This window comes from Vipera berus, assembly GCF_964194415.1.
Source record: "Vipera berus genome assembly, chromosome: 2".
Taxonomy (NCBI): Eukaryota; Metazoa; Chordata; class Lepidosauria; order Squamata; family Viperidae; genus Vipera; species Vipera berus.
Window position 1 is genome coordinate 288,849,126 of NC_138203.1, and position 13,531 is coordinate 288,862,656.

The 13,531-nt window shown below is 44.8% G+C and overlaps 1 protein-coding gene and 1 long non-coding RNA gene across 2 annotated transcripts; both read left to right on the top strand.

The window, feature by feature from the left end:
* The first annotated feature begins 4,487 nt into the window (after positions 1-4,487).
* Positions 4,488-6,862, top strand: LOC308664668. Its single transcript, XR_014025719.1, has 3 exons — positions 4,488-4,575; positions 5,551-5,677; positions 6,307-6,862. It is a non-coding gene; the product is annotated as an uncharacterized lncRNA (long non-coding RNA).
* A 945-nt stretch (positions 6,863-7,807) lies between these two features.
* Positions 7,808-9,413, top strand: LOC308663072 (uncharacterized protein; the record flags this gene model as incomplete). Its single annotated transcript, XM_081319217.1, has 1 exon — positions 7,808-9,413. Exon 1 carries the CDS (start codon positions 8,097-8,099, stop codon positions 9,411-9,413), a length of 1,317 nt encoding a protein of 438 aa, XP_081175343.1. The 5' UTR covers positions 7,808-8,096.
* Between the last annotated feature and the right edge of the window lie 4,118 nt (positions 9,414-13,531).

Sequence of the window (13,531 nt, forward strand, 5' to 3'; positions counted from 1 at the left end):
GAGGGGTCTTGCAACCTGCCCCTCCCTCACCCTGCAGTCTTTTCCTCAACATCTCCCCAGAGGTGGATGCCAGTCCCTTCCCCCCCAGACGCCCAGCATCAATGGGGCTGCCCCCCAAGTGTGGCCCTGCTCCTTTATGGGTTGGGTGGCTCCCTGAATCGGAAACACTTCAACGCCTTTGGACATAATGGGCCCTCCAAGAGTCTCAAAAGGGCTGGAAAAGGATTCTGGAGGGGCCCCCAAAGGAGGCCCCATCCAGACCGACGGACAAAAAGAAGTTGAGGCCGTCTCTGAGGAGCCCCGAAGAAGCCTGATGGGGGCACTTCCCTCAGAGCCACGTCTCTTTCTCTCAATGGCTTTTCCCGCTTCGCCGTCTGAGGGAATCGCACTGGGAGGATGGGTGGGGCGTGACCAGAAGAGAGACGGGGGAGTGGAGAAGCTTTGCAAGGTCCCGCCTCCCTTGCCCTGAAGCCTTTCCTCCAATGCCTCTCATGGGATTCCCAGCGCCCCTTTTTCCCCTTCCAGGGATGCTCACCAGTTGACCCACCAGCAGCAACAGGAGGACCCAGCAGAGCCCATGGAAGATTTCCGTAAACTCCCTCCCAAGAGAAGTAGGGGAGAAGTGGAATTGGGAGGGTGGGTGGATATTGTGTAGTGGGTTTTGGACCGCGTGGACTGCATGGAAAGGCAGATGAGTGCAGCATATCAGCTCTTTTTTTTTATTGAAAAGTTTTACAATACATTTTATCTTTAACAATCCCTCCCCTCCTCCCTCCACCCAACCCTTCCTAACCCTCCCTAACCCTCCCCCCCTTCCCCTCTCCCCCCTCCCCGACTTCCCAGAGCTAAATACAAGGTATAAAATAAAAAACAATCATAAACAACCATATGTTAACAACAATAAACTATTAAGTCTATCGCACTCTAGCTCATATGAAATGACTACAAGCAATACTAATATCACATAAAAAAAACTTATACAAATGCTAAATGAAACTTTTTGGTCCCATATTTGTTCTGGATATAATCAATCCACTTTTTCCACTCCATAATATAACGTTGTTGCGAATGGTCTTTCAAATAAGCCGAAATCTTTGCCATTTCCGCCAGGTCAGAAACTTTTAGAGTCCATTCTTCTATAGTCGGCAGTTCCTCCTTCTTCCAATATTGGCCTACTAAAAGTCTTGCTGCCGTAATTAAGTTCAGCATCAACTTGGTGTCCACAACAGTAGTATCTGTAATTATGCCCAATAAGAACAATTGCGGACAAAACTTTATCCTTTGCTTAAATATCTTCTGCATATTCCACCAGATTTTAATCCAAAAAGCTTTAACCTTTTTACAGGTCCACCATATATGAAAATACGTTGCGTCTTCGCCACCACATCTCCAACATTTAGGTTGGTAGTTCAGATACATACTTGCAAGCTTTTTAGGATCTAAATGCCACCTATAAAACATTTTATAAAAGTTCTCTCTTAAGTCAGCATATCAGCTCTTTATTGTGGTCAGAAAGAACTGGAACAAAGGGCTGCCTGATCCCTTATATACCTGGCCAGGTACACCTCAGGCCAATCCCTTTAACTGAATTTCCCGCCGTCCGTGAGCCAGCCAATCCTATCGCAGTATAGCGCCACCTGGTGGTGTTAGTGGCCACTGCTAATATGGTTACCCAACTATATACATCCATATACATAATGGTCGCGATGGGTCGGACACGACTTCGCAACTAACAACAACAACAACATAACAGTGGGGGTCTTGACAGGGACTCAGTTCCTCAGTTTCTGCTCCAAAGGACTTTCTGGGTTTTTTCCCCCCTTTGAAGACATTTTGCTTCTCATACAAGAAGCTTCTTCAGCTCTGACTGGATGGTGGGGAGTAGTCAGACCTTGGACTACTCCACGGGGTGATAGGGTGATTCTGATTTTTATATTATTGCTATCTTCTAGTCAGTGGCTATCCTTTTCCCCTCCGCATTTTTCTCCAGCTCCTTAATTACATAATTATTACAAATGACATAACTACTGAAGCTGGATTGATCCATGACTGAGTCTGCATTCTCATTTCTTAGGGGAATATTGATGTATCTCCTGAGATTTATATATGGATAGGTAAAAAATAATCTGGGTCAAATCTGTCAAACTTGGGATGTTTGGAGGATAGAAACAGGGATGGCCCCTCCTGGCTTCTTATCTGGTCTGGAAGATGAAGGAGGAGAAAACGAAAAGGATGTGGTCTACAACAGAGGGAAACATCACCAGGCATCAAGCTCTCAAAATATAACAAAAGCAGCATAAAACGTCAAGTTCTGACAGAAGTTGTGTGTGTGTGTGTGTGTGTGAGAGAGAGAGGTGGGGGGGGGAGGGAGGGAAAGAGAAAAGGAGAGAGCGAGGGAGAGAGAGAAAGAGAGCACAAGTGGGACAGAGAGGCAGAGAGAGAGAGACAGACAGGAGGGAGGGAAGGAGAAAGAGAAAAAAAGTAAGAGGGAGAGGGAGAGTTTAAGTTTAAGTTTAAGTTGACCAAGAGAGAAAGCAAGTGGGAAAGACAGGAAGCAAGAGGGAGAGTGAATGGGAGAGAGGCCAAGAGAGACAGACGGAGGGAGGGAGGGAGCGAAAGGGAAAGAGAGAGAGAAAGAGACGGAGAGGGAGGGAAAGAGAGGAGGAGGAAGAGCGCGCGGGAGGGACGGGGGGGGGAGATAATCGTTCGGCTCCCAAAAGTACGGAATCCGTATACTCTCCGGGAGACTTTCTGCAAAGGAGGCCTGTCATCTCTCCACGGCATTTACCGGGTGCTAAAGGGCAGAGCTCGTCCTCCAGGGCGGATCCAGTGCCGAACAGAGGGTTGGGCTGGATAGCTTCCAAAGATGCTCCCATGGCCGTGATTTCACCGCAGGACCCAGCAGGAGGCGCATTCTGGGCTGCAGACTGACTGTATGCCACTGCGCATGCTTGACTCCTGCGTGGTCGGGAGACTGCAGCCTGTGAGTTCCTCTCCGGGAATCTGGGGTGGGGGGTGGAGGGGGACGGGCAAGAAGGGCTCCCGCGACTCAGATCATACTCAGATCCTCTCCAAGGGAGGAGAAACTGTCTCCAAATCCTGAGGCACCCCATAACTGCTCTGGGCTGTGCATACAGGAGATCTAACAACGGGGGAGGGGAAGAAAGTTGAGAGGGGTGGTGGTGGTAGGGGAGAGGAAGCCTAAAGGGACCACCTGCTCACATCTCCTTCAGATTCAGCTTCCAAGACGGGAAGGATCTTTGGAGAGCCAGCAGAGACCGGTTGTCCGATGGTGCCAGCGGCTGAAAGGTTCCTGGCGAGCGAGCGTGGGAGAGGAGAAGAAGCAAGAATAGAATGAAAGGGACCTTGGAGTTCTTCTAGTCCGGCCCCCTGCTCCGGAAGTGCCCCAGGTCAGAGATACTTCTTTTGGGAAATGTGAAGGGATCCTTGTGTGCTTTAATTCTTAAATGCCTTCCTGAGAGAGTTTTGGGTGGTTGATAATGCAAGTAGATAATTTAGAGAACCTCATTAAAGAAATTGTTCTTGCATTCTTCCAAAGAGTATCTCCTTTGGGCCAATTCTCCCATTGGCCTCATCCATCACCACCGATGGTCACAAGGGTTTGGCCACTTTGTGGAAAGAACATAAAATCCAGATCCTCTCATGTCCCGTCCTCCTTTGCTTCTATTTCAGGTTCTGAGGTCCTTCCAGGAATGGGGAGTAATTGGGTGGATCCCACAAATCTTTCTCATGATCTGTCTTTCAGAGGGATCCCCAAGGATAAAAGCCAATCTCAGGAAACCTCACTATGTGAGGGAAGACCATTGTGATTGGAGATTTTCTGGAAAGGTTCTCGTTATCCTTAATTCTCTGTGTCTTCTCCTGTCTTGGTCATTGGATTTAGTAGAAGGTGACTAAATGAGAAAGCAATAATTCTCTCTTCAAGCTACAAGACTTAAGGCACAAAGGAATTCCTTCCATGATGAGAGATTTCTCTTTGTTCTCAATGATGCTGAAGACAGCAACCTGTTTTTTGGCCTTCCTTAAGAGATAATTTCGACTCAGTTCCTACACAGATCCCTGCTGGACCATTTCTGACTCCACCTGTCTTTGCAGGCATTTTCCTGGATTGCTAGAATTTCACGAATTGCTCTTCCATGATGGTTTCAAGCTGCAGGGAATGGGGGAGGGGGAGAATTTGCAGAGATTGAGTGAGTGTTTTGGTTGCCAAGCGTGTACTTCCATGTGTTGTTCTAAAAGGCTAGAACAATCCAATTGAGGTTTATTCTTCAGTCTGTGGTGGGGTTTGGTCTTCTCCTTTTGTTCTTGGCTCCCATGATGGAGCCTATGAAAGGCCTCCGAAGGCAGAGTGTTGAAGAGGCCAATGGAGGTATCTTTTGCAGGACAGGAAGAAATCTTCAGTTATGCCTTCAAGCTAGACACGATGAAGTTGAACCCTTTCCTCTTTCCATCCTGTCTCTTTCTTTCCCAGTGGACAAAATGGAGTCACTGTTATTCACTGAATCATCTCTTTCTGTTGGTGGAGCTGAAAGAGCGGCTGGATTCCCAACTCAGGTAGGAAGGAAGAGATCAGCAGCTAATATGGGGGAGCAGTAGAGAACCTCTAGTTTCCTTTGGGGACTCAACATACGATACTGCTGTTCTTGAGCAAAGCACAATAAGGAAATTAGAATTTAAATTTATAGAAAATAAACATCTTTATTGGGCAAGTGTGCTTGGACACACAAGGTTTTGTCTCCAGTGCATAAGTTCTCAGTGTACATACAAGTAATAGTGATAATCATGGTCATAAACAACATGAAAATACATTCATCGTAAATCATAAAAAACAACACTTCATCATGAATCATAAGATGCAACACTTAGTGATAGTCATAGAATATTATCAAACTAGGCCCACCTCTCAACCTTTAAGTTTTGGAAATGTATGGAATTCCTTAGTGGTTATATTATCCTGGTTTCAAAAAATGCCACATTGCAGTTCATGTTGTCTATCCCAAGTAAAGCAGACAGGACACATGAATAGTTAGGCTAAATCTACTTTATTGTAAGTATAATCTTGTTTTGGGATCATTGGGGAAAGGGATGAAAACAGGAGGAGCAGAAACAGTCTTTGTATGTCATCTGCACCTTGACAGCCGGAAGTGCCTTCCTTGTATTTTCATGAATGTTCATGAATGGGAGCAAGGATGGTCCTTCAAAAAACCACAAAGACCTTTTGGTCACCATGTCAGACAGAAATCCCACAGAATCCCTTGCAAACATCATGAAATGGGTAGATCGTGTCTAAGGCACACACTGCCACTTCATCAAGACAGGTTTATGACACAGAAGGTCAGCAGTGTCAGTCATGCCTTAATTGGCTGTCAGCCGTAGGCTGTGAATTCTGCCCATTTTAGCAGGTAATGTGTTGAGTCCAGCTAGGGAAATGTCCAATGAAGAATTTTCACTTTCTGCTTTTAGTATTTGTGGATGAAAGGCGATCTCGCAAATTCTATCGAGTCTGCTCACAGATTCTTCCTTGTTCAGGGTCCTGTGTCCTTTGAGGAGGTGGCCGTCCATTTCAGTAGTGAAGAATGGTTGCTGCTGGATCCCAGCCAGAAAGCCCTCCATCGAGAAGTCATGTTGGAAATGTCTGCGATGGTGGCCTCTTTAGGTAAGGGTTCCTCTGGAGGAAAATTAAGTCAGAGCAAGGAGTCACTAGACACTTTAGTCACAACTTATATCTATACGTATCTTGTTAAAAATGATTTCATCTCTTCTTTTGTCCTCTTACGTTAATTCCAGTCTGCCCTCATAGTCCTCTTAAGTAGCACAATTTCATTTAGAAGAAAGAGATCAGTGGGCTGATCAGTCATTCTGGCAAGGGTTGACATTTGGTCTTCTGGTCATCCTGGGCCCGTGTCATCACTGCAGAGCTATTGGGAAGATGATGAGGGAGAGGATGCTTTTGCCTATTGCAGTTGTCCTAATAGGCAACAAATGTTGTCTTGCTTCAGGTTGCAATGACATATGTTGTCTTATTGAATGTAAGTTAGGTGCATCGTATGTGAGACAATTTGAGTGCCACGTCCTGACATCAAACCTGTTCTTGCTTTAAATTTTTAACTGCCAAAAAGGAGGGTTAGGTCAGCAGCCATGCTAGTCTTTTAAGTTAATTAATATTTATGGTGTCATTTCCCCCGTTTCGTTCTCCGCAGATGCGTACTAATAGATATATCTATGCAGTGGGACAGCAAATTGTACGTTGCGGATTATTCTAATTCATTTTTCTTCCCCCTCAAGCACTAGATGCGCAGAAGAAGGAAAATCACCAAGAGCCAAATTTAGTGCCATTGCAAATAATCAAAATTGAAATACCCGAAGAGGCGCCTACAAATAAACAGGAGAGCAGAAAATATGAAAAGAAGCACACTTGCAGAGAAAAATCTGTTCTTGAATGTGTGGAAATGGATCGGTTCATGAACCAACGTGACTCCAAAGTGAATACGGGGAAATATCAAAGGAAAAAAAGATTCAAAGCAAACCCCAATTTTAGTAACCACTCCAAAACTGGAAAGTGCTTCAGCAGTAATAAACTTACTCCCCATAAAATGACCCAGGCAAGGGATACGCCCTACAAAAGTGTGGACTGTGGAAAAAGCTTTGGGTGGAGAGGTAATCTAACTTCCCATAAAAGAACACAGTCAGGGGGAAAGCCCTATAAGTGCACGGTCTGTGGGAAAAGATTCAGTATGAACAGTTCCTTTACTTCTCATAAAAGGATCCACACCAGAGAAAAACCCTATGAGTGCCTAGAGTGTGCAAAGAGCTTCAGGAACAGAGTGTGTCTCAAATACCACCAAAGAATCCATTCAGGGGAAAAACCTTATAAACGTGTCAACTGTGGTAAAAGGTTCAGTGTGAAAAGTTGCTTTAGTTTCCATAGAAGGTTCCATACTGGAGAAAAACCCTTTAAATGCATATCTTGTGGGAAGAGCTTCAGCACTCGTAGTTACCTGATATGCCATAGAAGGATCCATTCAGGGGAAAAACCCTATAAATGTGTAGACTGTGGGAAAACCTTCAGGATGAACGCTTCTTTTACTAGGCATCAATTGATCCATGTGGGAGAGAAGCCATTTAAATGCATAGAGTGTGGAAAGTGCTTTAGGCAAAGTGGAGTCCTTGCTTCCCATAAACGGATCCACACAGGAGAGAAACCCTATAAGTCTATTGAATGTGGAGAGTGCTACAGAAAGAGTGATCAACTGATCTCCCATAAAGGGATCCATTCAGGTGGAATAACTTATAAATACACGGAGTGTGGACAACCCTCCAGGACATGCAGTTCCCTTGCTTACCATAAACGGACACATACTGGAGAAAAACCCTATGAATGCCTGGAGTGTGGAAAGAGCTTCAGTGGAAAAAGTTCTCTTACTTCCCATAAACGGTTACACACAGGAGAAAACCCCTATAAATGCATGGAATGTGAAAAGAGCTTCAAAACCAGCAGTCACCTGACCTACCATAAAAGAATCCATACGGGAGAGAAACCCTATATATGCCTGGAGTGTGGAAAGAGCTTCCCTATAAAGACTTCTCTTACTTCTCATGAAAGGATCCACACAGGAGAGAAACCCTATAAGTGTATTGAGTGTGGGAAGAGCTTCAGCACAAGCAGTAAACTTAGTTTCCATAACAGGATCCACACAGGCGAAAAACCTTATACATGCACTGACTGTGGAAAGACCTTCGCTGACAGTGGCTATCTGACTTACCATAAAAGGACCCACACAGGAGAGAAACCCTATAAATGCCTCGAGTGTGGGAAGAGCTTTAGGCAAAGTGGTGCCCTTTCTTCCCATAAAAGGATCCATACAGGAGAGAAACCCTATAAATGCATAGAGTGCGGGAAGAGCTTTAGGCAAAGTGGTGGCCTTGCTTCCCATAAAAGGATTCATACGGGAGAGAAACCCTATAAGTGTATTGAATGTGGAGAGTGCTACAGAAATAGTGATCAACTGTCCTCCCACAAAAGGACCCATTCAGGTGAAAAACCTTATAAATGCACGGAGTGTGGAAAATCCTTCATGACATGGAGTTCCCTTGCTTACCATAAACTGACGCATACTGGAGATAAACCGTATAAATGCCTGGAGTGTGGAAAGAGCTTCAGTGTAAAGAGTTCTCTTACCTCTCATGAAAGGATCCACACCGGAGAGAAACCTTATAAATGTATTGAGTGTGGGAAGAGCTTCAGCCAAAACAGTCAACTTACTTCCCATCACAGGATCCATACAGGGGAAAAACCTTATAAATGCATAGACTGTGGAAAGAGCTTTACTAACAGTGGCTATATGGCTTACCATAAAAGGACCCACACAGGAGAGAAACCCTATAAATGCCTGGAATGTGGAAAGAGCTTCAGTGGACAGAGTGCCCTTGCTTCCCATAAACGGTTCCACACAGGAGAAGAACCCTATAAGTGCATGGAGTGTGGAAAGAGCTTCAAAACCAGCAGTCACCTGACCTACCATAAAAGAATCCATACGGGAGAGAAACCCTATCTGTGCCTGGAGTGTGGGAAGAGCTTCAGCCAAAGAAGTCAACTCAGTTACCATAACAGGATCCACACAGGGGAAAAACCTTATAAATGCACAAACTGTGGAAAGACCTTCGCTAGCAGTGGCCAACTGACTTACCATAAAAGGACCCACACAGAAGAGAAACCCTATAAATGCCTGCAATGTGGTAAGAGCTTCAAAGACAGCAGTCACCTGAAGTACCATGAACGGCTCCACACGGGAGAGAAACCATATACATGCCTGGAGTGTGGGAAGAGCTTCAGCCAAAGAAGTCAACTCAGTTACCATAACAGGATCCACACAGGGGAAAAACCTTATAAATGCACAGACTGTGGAAAGACCTTCGCTAGCAGTGCCCATCTGACTTACCATAAAAGGACCCACACAGAAGAGAAACCGTATAAATGCTTGCAATGTGGAAAGAGTTTCAAAAACAGCAGTCACTTGAAGTACCATGAACGGCTCCACACGGGAGAGAAACCCTACACATGCCTGGAGTGTGGAAAGAGTTTCTCTATAAAGACGTCTCTCACTTCTCATGAAAGGATCCACACAGGAGAGAAACCCTATAAATGTATTGAGTGTGGAAAGAGCTTCAGCCGAAGCAGTCATCTTACTTTCCATCACAGGATCCATACAGGGGAAAAACCTTATAAATGCACAGACTGTGGAAAGAGCTTTACTAACAGTAGCTATCTGACTTACCATAAAAGGACTCACACAGGAGAAAAACCCTATACATGCCTGGAATGTGGAAAGAGCTTCTCTATAAAGACTTCTCTCACTTCTCATGAAAGGATCCACACAAGAGAGAAATCCTAAAAATGTCTAGAGTGTGGGAAGAGCTTCAGCCGAAGCAATCAACTTACTTCCCATCACAGGATCCACACAGGTGGAAAACCTTATAAATGCACAGACTGTGGAAAGAGCTTTACTAACAGTAGCTATCTGACTTCCCATAAAGAGACCCACACAGGAGAGAAACCCTATAAATGCCTGGAATGTGGAAAGAGCTTCAGTGAGAACTTCCCATAACGGGATCCACACGGGAGATAAATTGTATGTATGCAGTGAATGTGAGAAAAGTTTTGAGTTCAAGGAGCTCCCTTACTTACCACATTAGTTCCCACACACGGAAGAAATTGCATCAGTGCACAGAGTGTGGGACGAGCTCCAGATTAAAAAGACACCTTAGTTCTTATAAGAGGATCCACACAGGGGAGAAATAGACATGTTTGCAATGCAGAAGGAGTTTTGGTGAAAACAGGAAGCTTCTCAAGAAGGAATCCAGAGGGCAGAAAAATATCCTGTGGAAAGCAATGAACTTATTTCTCGTATTAATATGACCCACATTGTGGATATATACAGGACGGGAGGGAGATCCCTTTAGGAACTGAAGTGTCCTTAATTTGTGTAAAAGTATCTGATATTAAACCACAAAGATACGGAATGTAAAAAGAATAACATTGTGGAAAAATGTGGAGAATAGTCTTCCTTCTTTCAGAGGATTCCTGTAGGAACAGCTGAATAAATGGATTTGAATTTTTGAATGCTCCCAGGATAGAGTTCTTAATTCCAGGGGTATTACCTATTGAAAGGTAAGGTCCCGCTCAATAAAATCGGTTAAACAATTGCCCCCTTCATTACTCCAAAACCTCTGCTTGGTCAAGCTGCTTTATTTATGCAGAAGCAACATCTGAAGTGAGTCTGGGATCAACCTCCAGGCTTTGTGAAGAACTGGTGTATGCATGCAAAGCAAGGGAAAATGTATTCGTGTATATTCATTTTAGCTCTAATTGTGTTGAAAATACTGGCCTTTAATCATGTAGCAAGATATTTAAGTTAGGTTTACAAGTGAAAATGTCTCCCAAATGTTTATATGTACAGTCCAGTCTGGTGCAAAATTGCATTAACCCAGCTGAAAGAGACTTTATAAATGGTTTTATTGATCTGACAGTGTACGGTATGCGCAAATGTTTATATTTACAATCCATATGAGCAATATTTTTTTAAAAGGACTTAAATTGCTTGATTTAAATTATTCATTGTTCAGTTTCTCACATTAAAGTAATCGGTACCATGTTTTCTCTGATATTCAAATGTCACTTTAGTGTCTCTACTTCATTTTGTGGTACCAAGTTGAGAAAGGTCAATTGTACTTGACAGGTTAGGGGACTGTAGCATTTCTATGGTTTTGGAGAAAACTAGCATGAATGTGACTTTGTGCTTTGTATTGTGGGCAGAATCCATAGAAATATTCTGGGAAATATTAAAAAGGCAGAATATATTTCCCAAAAGATTTTAAAGGCAGAAACCAACCCCCCCTCCCCTCAAGTCTCTCTGCCCCAGATAGAAACCAGGTCTGCAGAAATGCAAATGTGATGATTTTGTCAGAAAGATTGGAGTCAGGAAGCTGGGATTAGAAAGAAAGATCCCTAGAATCAACAATCCCTCACACCAAAAATTCCAAGTCATCAGCCACAGGCCCAGGGAAGCAGGATATGACCTTTGAGACATAATAGGACTAATCCATCACCATCAGAAGATCAGAATGGCAAACTCAAGACTTAGGTCAAAGTACATGACACCGGAAATACAAAGCCTCAAACAGGAACAGGAAACAACCTCAAGAGCCCCAGAAGGTATAAAAACCCATTCCTTGCTACATGTGGTCAGTTTTTTCTCTAGAGCCATCTTTCTTTCTAGCTCTCCTCTTCAATAACCCACAACCTTCTTTCTAAAGCAGTCTCCATGTTGTCTATTCCCGGCTTGGACTGGACCTTGAAGATTTTTCCTTCAGTATCTTAATCCAGCTTTTTTTAAAAATGTATTTCCTGATTATTAACAATCTTTTCTAATTTTGAAAGGTTAATAAATTATTGGAAACAATTGTGGCACATTGTAAATGATGTCCTACTTAATACACATTGAACAAAAAAGTGAAATGAAGCCAGATAAATATGTAGGAGAACTTATCGGGGGGAAGAGGAGGTTTGGATAATAAAAAGTTAGAAAGTGGTAGAAGGAGGTTCAGATGTGACTCGGTTTCACGTTGCACAATGATGCAAAGAAAACCATGGAATGAGAGGCATTAGCAAGGTATATTCATCTATGAAAAGAAGCAAGCAATGAAAGAAATTGTAGCCTACAAAATGTGGGAACATTCCTCATTCTAAAATCTTGGCACTTTTTAGAATTTTCCTAATTATACAATTTTACATCTGTGGAGATAATCCATAGTGCTTCAGCCAACTATATCTTCTTCCTTAAATGGGAACCAGAGAACTGAAACCCTTTTGCCGTTTTCTATAGTCTGAACGTGCATTTGGCCTTTCAGTGGTAGGCAAGGATTTGTCCTTCAAGGAGTGTGTGTGTGTGGGGGGGTGTTTCTGGGTATTAAATGGGAAGACATTTATCTTCCCATTCTATACAATTACATACTATATTAACAGAATATATTTTCAAAATATTTCTTATTCTCCAGCCAGCAATCCTACCGTTTCTCATTGAAAAGGAAGATGTGTAAGAGATACCATTATTCTGAGGGGTCCTTGGGACGAATGGAGGTCGAGGCTATGAAGGGGATCAGGGATCCTCCCAGTCATTCTATCTCAGCCACCGGATGACCCTCAGGGATTCACTTGGGGGGGGGTTCCCATCAGAGAAACTGCTGAATTGAGGGGGGCTGCCCTCCTCAATTGTGGCCTTTCTCATTTTGGGTTGGGATTTTTTTTTATCCAGCCTGCCTAAATCAGGGACAGTTCAGTGCGTTTCAATGTGGTGGGCCTGCAAGAGTCTCGAGGGGGCTGGAAAGGGGCTCTTGAAGTGGGGGTGGAGGGTGCCCCTGAGGAAGAGGAGGGGCCCAGAAGGAGGTCTAATTCAGAATCAGACCGAGAGAAAAGAGGTGGGCCTGTCCCTGAGGATCCCCAAAGATCCCCAATGGCAGTGCTTCCCTGAGTGGTGCCTCTTTCCCCTCTTCCCCCGCCCAGCCAGCAAAGAGGGTCCTCTCACCTGTCTCTGGACCATCTTTTCCTGCGCACTGGGAGGGGTTTGACCAAGAGTCTCATGCTCCTGCCTCCCTTACCCTGCAGCCTTTCCCCCATCTCCCCTGGCGGTGTCCCACTCCCTTTCTTTCCCCCCCCCCCGTCCATCAGCATCAATGGGTCCCTCCCACCATCCCCTGCTAACTGGGGGGGGGCTCCTTTCCCCCTTCTAGGGACCCTGGACAGCACCCCAATAGCAACAGTGGACCCCAACACAACCCATGGATGCTTACCACTAGCTCTCCCCCCAACAAGGGAGGAGACTCCCCAATGCTTCCAACCTCAGAAGTGGAATGGGGGGAGAAAACACCAATTGGAATCCTCCCTTCTGTCATGTCTTTTTTTCCCATGGGGAAAGCCTTTGGAGCAGAAGCTAGTCAGATTTGCAATCGTGGCAAATATGTGTAGCATGAGGGTGAAAGTTTGTTCTCCGAGCTTGTAGGTTGCTTTCCAAATGTTTCATTACCAGCCTAGGTAACATCTTCAGCAGAGTTTAGGGCAGACATGTCAAACACAAGGCCCGGGGGCCAGATCCGGTCCGGGAAGTGGTTTCATGTGGCCCGCTAAGTCATCCTGGAAACAGTGAGGGAACGGCCCCCACTGCCTTGGCCCTGGCCCAGAGACCCTCACATCTGTCCCACTCCTGCCCAGGCCCCCATAGGTACCCTTGATGCGAACGATGTAGAGCTGGCCACGCCCACCCAGTAAGCCATACACACTCTAGCCATGCCCACCTAGTAGGCTACGCCCACCCTGGCCATACCCACCCGGCCCCCTGAGGGCAACCGCAATGCTGATGCGGCCCTCAATGAAATTGAGTTTGACACCCCTGGTTTAGGGGATGTTAATATTGGTGTTATTCTGTTTATAAGAAGATCTCTACCCGCATCAACACCA